At 32.4% G+C, this 5,241-nt stretch overlaps 1 protein-coding gene across 6 annotated transcripts; it reads right to left on the reverse strand.

The window, feature by feature from the left end:
- Window positions 1–455: 455 nt before the first annotated feature.
- On the reverse strand, window positions 456–4,553 carry LOC133797825 (thymidylate kinase-like). 6 transcript variants are annotated; one of them, XM_062235899.1, is made up of 9 exons: window positions 4,315–4,548; window positions 3,505–3,567; window positions 3,039–3,089; window positions 2,665–2,722; window positions 2,099–2,452; window positions 1,550–1,661; window positions 1,416–1,475; window positions 1,018–1,122; window positions 456–686 (listed from the first exon to the last, which is right to left on the reverse strand). In XM_062235899.1, exons 5-9 carry the CDS (start codon window positions 2,368–2,370, stop codon window positions 570–572), a joined length of 666 nt encoding a protein of 221 aa, XP_062091883.1. In that variant the 5' UTR covers window positions 2,371–2,452; window positions 2,665–2,722; window positions 3,039–3,089; window positions 3,505–3,567; window positions 4,315–4,548; the 3' UTR covers window positions 456–569. The 6 variants fall into 6 exon arrangements, with proteins under 6 accessions (XP_062091883.1, XP_062091882.1, XP_062091885.1 ...); XM_062235898.1 differs by lacking the exon at window positions 2,665–2,722 and having other exon boundaries at window positions 4,315–4,553; XM_062235901.1 differs by lacking the exon at window positions 3,505–3,567.
- Between the last annotated feature and the right edge of the window lie 688 nt (window positions 4,554–5,241).

The following is a 5,241-nucleotide window of genomic DNA, read 5'->3' on the forward strand; positions in this document are numbered from 1 at the left end:
AATCTTCGTTGACAGTCTATTTTGAGAAAAATAAAAAAAAATTGTAGTTCTTGCTGTCTAATATAATTTGTTCGAACGATAGTAAAAGAAATAAAGAAAAGAAAATCACTAAAGTAAATGAGATTTATGTATTGAACTACAATGTTATTCGTGTATACATATACGTAGGGATGTTCACCTTAACTTAAAGTAGGTTTTATTTACAAAAATAACTATCCTAAAAGTAATACTCAGAACAAAAATAATTATAAAAATCACATAATCAATTTATAAATAATTCTCTTTAAATATACCCAATATTTTTATATAAAACTTAGAAAAAAAAACCACTCAACCTTTTAAGTTTTCAAGTTAGGTACAAGATGTTAAGCTCATCTCAGAATTATATTAATGTTCCTGCAAGTCTTTCTTCCACTCTTAACAAACCTAATGTTATATGAAAAGACCATCCAGGAAAGATTTTTTTTAATATATATTTATATAATCAAAGCAGACTGCTCAACTCTTAACCTTGAAAAATGGTAGAACTCGGGCTTAACATATATTTCATTAAAGGGCAAAAATAAAAATTAGGATGACCAGAGACATGTTAGGGGTTTCTCTTTCTGGCATGTACCAATACTCTCTAAAACTATCTCCTGCAGCTGCTTCTCAATATCTTTTACTGATCCACATGCATCTATTATCTGCATTTATGCCAACAAACAAATAAATTAATAACAAGAGAGGAAAACAAAAGCAATTCAAAATCACCCAGAAAATATATTGTCCTAAAATGCAACTTTAGTTTTTGAATATTATAGCAAAAGCTCAATTGGATTTGTAGTCTCAGTTCGAAAATCTACAGAAGCGAGAGCCTGACAATGAGACTCCAAAAACAAAACACACACACCCATACATATAGATTAAAGTCCTATACTAACAAGAAAAGTTGCATTAGCCCTTGAAGTGGTATACATTGACTTTTAAAGTTGCATTATGCTTTATTACTTGTCACCAAACGAAACACAAAATTACCTTCCAAGAAGCATCATGGAGAGCCTGGTAACATTGCCTAACTTTCTTCTGAAACTCCAGCTGTTCATACCTCTCTCCTCCATATCCTCCTCTTTCTGCGGCTTTCTGAGAACCACAATGTAATGTTGCAGTTCAGCACAAAGTTTAGACCAAAAAAAGAAAAGATACAGATGCCTTTTCACCGTGTGAGAAACTGCAATTAAAGATCTTCCGGGAGGTTTAAAACTTAAAATAAGGCAGATTGAACATCAGGCGGAGCTTTGTATCTAGATTGTGTAAATGGTCCAAAACCATGTATCATTCATCCTTAAAAAGTTATAACCTCAAAATTGGCAGTAACCAAAATTGGTACATTCATGAATTTACATACTAGCCTGAAAATTATATAACTTAATTACCTCTGGTGGTATATCAAGATATACTACAAGATCTGGAGCCAATAACCCTTTTTCTGGAGCCTACAAAGATGATCTGGTTTGTTAGAAATTAAATACAAACAATTGTTTATAAAAACAACTAAGCATATCTTCACCTTACACCACTCAAAATCTAGTCCTTTGGCAGAAGAGAAAGCCACCCCAGAATAAGAATACCGGTCAACAATGATGGTGGTTCCAGATTTCAGTTTACTTTCCATCAAGGATCTGCAAAGAACAGGAATTTTTCAAAAATCCCACGTTTGCTTCTGTCATACAACATGGTTTTAATGAAAAGTCCAACATTTATCACAACAGCAATGATAGGAAGCATTATAATCTGAATATATTTTTTTAATTTCACAAACCAAATATTCAACAAATAGTTTACTATTTCACCACTAGCCATCCATCTGGACTGTCATTACCCTCTGAATAAATCTGAAAGATGAGAGCAGTGCCATGACTTTTGTTAAATCAACATATCATCCATCACCACATTAAACCAGTTACAGATATGAACTCAGCCAATTTTTGTTTCAAGAACCAATAAATAATACAAAAGGCTAAATAAACAGAAAAAAAAAATTATTCTTTATCTAAATCAACCATAAAGCAATAATGAATTCCAATGCATATAAAAAATTTAGAATGACATAGCTAACCTCTTCTCCCAACGGTTGGCACTGAAAAGAAGATGTATAGCATGATCATCAAGTTGAGATTCATTGGAAAGATAGGATGATATCATTTGCCCCACACTTGTTGTTCTGTCTGGGAATCGCCATAATTCAGCTGAATGCCCCAATCCTTCCAAGTACTTGTGTAGACTACTAGATTGTGTTGTTTTTCCACAGCGATCTAAGCCTTCTAGAACAATCAATGCACCTCTTGAGCCACTGCTGCCAGTTGACTTAAAGCCAGGGATATTTGCCATTTGAATAGACCTAATAAAGCCCTTTGAAGGATACTTCAATTGTATATTCAATGACCTTGTTACAGCTACTGTCCCAAAATTCCTACACAACAAAAGCACTCAAATTGTGGAACTCACCAAGAGCAAATTGGGTATGAGAAAACAAAGACACACATATAAAACTGGCACACCTATTTGATTTATCCAATTAATGATTTAAAAAAAAAAAAATCAATTTTGCTACTTGAGTTGGATTTCTGTTTACTTGACACTCAAATATATCTAATAAAACTCTTTATGCAAAGGGATACTAACTGTAGATGCAAATATGCCAAGGCCTTTATACTGCTAGTCTGCTATTGTACCAAAATTCCTACACAATAGAAACATTAAATTATAGTATCCATCCAGAGCAAAAACTTTCGATAACAGTTGTAATTGGGCATTTAAGAAAGGGGAATAAACATGGCCTATAAATTTAAGGGCTCATTTTTGTTTGATGATTCAAAGTGTGTAAAGAACAATAAATCATTTCACTTTTCTGAATTCTATGTGCTATTTTCTCCATCCCTCCATTTTTTTAGGATTCACTACCATATCTGAGAACTTATGCACATAAATATACATTTTTTAAGACAAAAAATATGAAATAGAATATATGAAACATGGAAAAAGATTAATAATCTTACAAAGCCTTAGAAACAGTCAGATGTGAAGCAATGACCATTAATCTTCCAAACCTATTAAATGAGAAAAAAGAAAATAAACACAAACATTAAGGCCCAAATCAATAGGAAAAATAAAAAATTGGAGCCCAAACTAGGTAAGCAAACTACAACTTTAATTTAACTATAGACAAACCAAAAGCTATTCACAAATAGTTTTCTCATTTAGATGGAGTTTTTGGTTTGAGTAAAGTGAAAGCAAATAAATAAATAAAGCAAACATAAAAATTCAACTAAGACTGTTCCTGTATTAGAGCCATTCAGCTATTTACTGACAATTACTGGATTGAATTCCCAAAGCTGATATACTATAAAGTTATAATAAAAAGGCCAAAAAAATTTGAAAATGTATTAATTGGACAAATAAAAAAAGGGGGGAAGTGGGTATGGATGATCCTTTATCAAGGAAAAAATAAATAAATAAACCCACCCTGGAGTGTGGTGGCAGGCGATGGCAAGGGAAAGCGGCCAAACATGCAGTGGCAAGTGGAAACTGTCAAGGGTGTTTTGAAATGTCAACTTGAAGTGCAATTAGATTCAATAACATTAGCTACAAAATAATCCTTAATTCTCACAAAAATGAGAACGCTTAACCTTGAAAGAAAAGAAAAAAAATAACAACATATACCAAAATCAAATAATTTTCTTTCAAAAAAGCCTAAGATTTGGAGCTTTCTTTAGGATAATAAATCCGGTTAGACATTTTATCGAACAGTATACAAGCACAGCCACTTGAATTTTTGCCTACTTAAATTTGATGTCACAACCTATTTATCATTTTCTTTTTTTTCCTGAATCTATTTCTTGCAATGACCATATAACTATATCCAATAACAAAATTAGCATTATACATAGGAATTATGATAAAAAAATTTCATGGATTAGCATTAGAGTATTAAGACCAAATACTAGCTTTAGCAGTTAGCTTGGTAAGATTTATTCAGAAATGTTCACTAAAAAAAATTCAACCAATCAAACCAAAGACAATTATCAATAGCAATAAAAAACACTAAAAAAACAAAAAATTCAAATAATATGCAGATTTTTTGTTCCTTACTTCTCTCCCATAAATGGGCATCCAAACTTGGTACGGATGCCTCCTACCAATCAAGCTCTACCTAGCTAATCCTAAACTTGCATATGATTAATTTTCTTAATAGTTTATGCATATTTACAAGAATCAACAGAGCGAACAAGAAATAGGCAATGAAGAAGAATGATTAAAGCAAACAACATAAACCTGGATCTAAGTGGCCGGATGGACGAGCAACAAGCGGATAGACGATTAACGAACGGCGGACGAAGATGGAGAGACGGTGCAACGACGGAGACAGAGACAGTACGGCGACGGCGACGGAGAGATCGAGAGTGGGGAGAGCAGCTAGAGGGTATATATTTTAAAAACAAAATAAATAAATAACTAAGAACTCTTAATTTTAAAAAATTTATAAAGACGCCACATCTAAAAAACTAATTCTAATCCACATTTTATTATCAAAAAATTTAAATAAGGCACTAACTTTTTTAAAAAAATATTATGAACATCCTCTTTTTTTTTTCCTAACATTTACATTCAATGGTAACAATTAAGGACATAGTCCATCACACGTTGGACACATAATAGGGGTGCAAAGAACAATTATAGATCTCTCAAAACGGATTGACCAACATAGGTATACAAGCTTCAAAAACTCCTAAAAAAAACAGTAGAGACTCTCCAACCAAAAGCCTATTGATTTTCAAGCAAAGACTTGGAGTGGGATAATATTTATTTACTTTTATTGGAGTTTTGACAAATTATGCCAATAAAAAATTCATCAAAGGATTCCTGGTGAAAAAAACATTATTATTGACACTAAGATAAAAGTTAGATAGAAAAAAAAAACATACCAAGAAGAAAAAAGTAATTTACAATACAACTTCATACAAAGTACAATAACAAAATAACACAAAAAATTGACCAAATGGAAGATGCAAACACATTATCCATCTCTATCGCCAACCACTGTTGATCCTCCAGGGACAACATGTATCTTCACCATTACCCTCTGCCTATTCGTCTCTTATGATTGGTTCATCATTGCCTTCTTTTTTGGGTGACTTAAGCTCAATAAGAGTTGTGTTTATGTTGGTGTTTGGGGTAATGTTCGTGGTGGTGTTTGGGGTA

This window comes from Humulus lupulus, chromosome 8 (assembly GCF_963169125.1).
Source record: "Humulus lupulus chromosome 8, drHumLupu1.1, whole genome shotgun sequence".
NCBI classification, from domain to species: domain Eukaryota; kingdom Viridiplantae; phylum Streptophyta; class Magnoliopsida; order Rosales; family Cannabaceae; genus Humulus; species Humulus lupulus.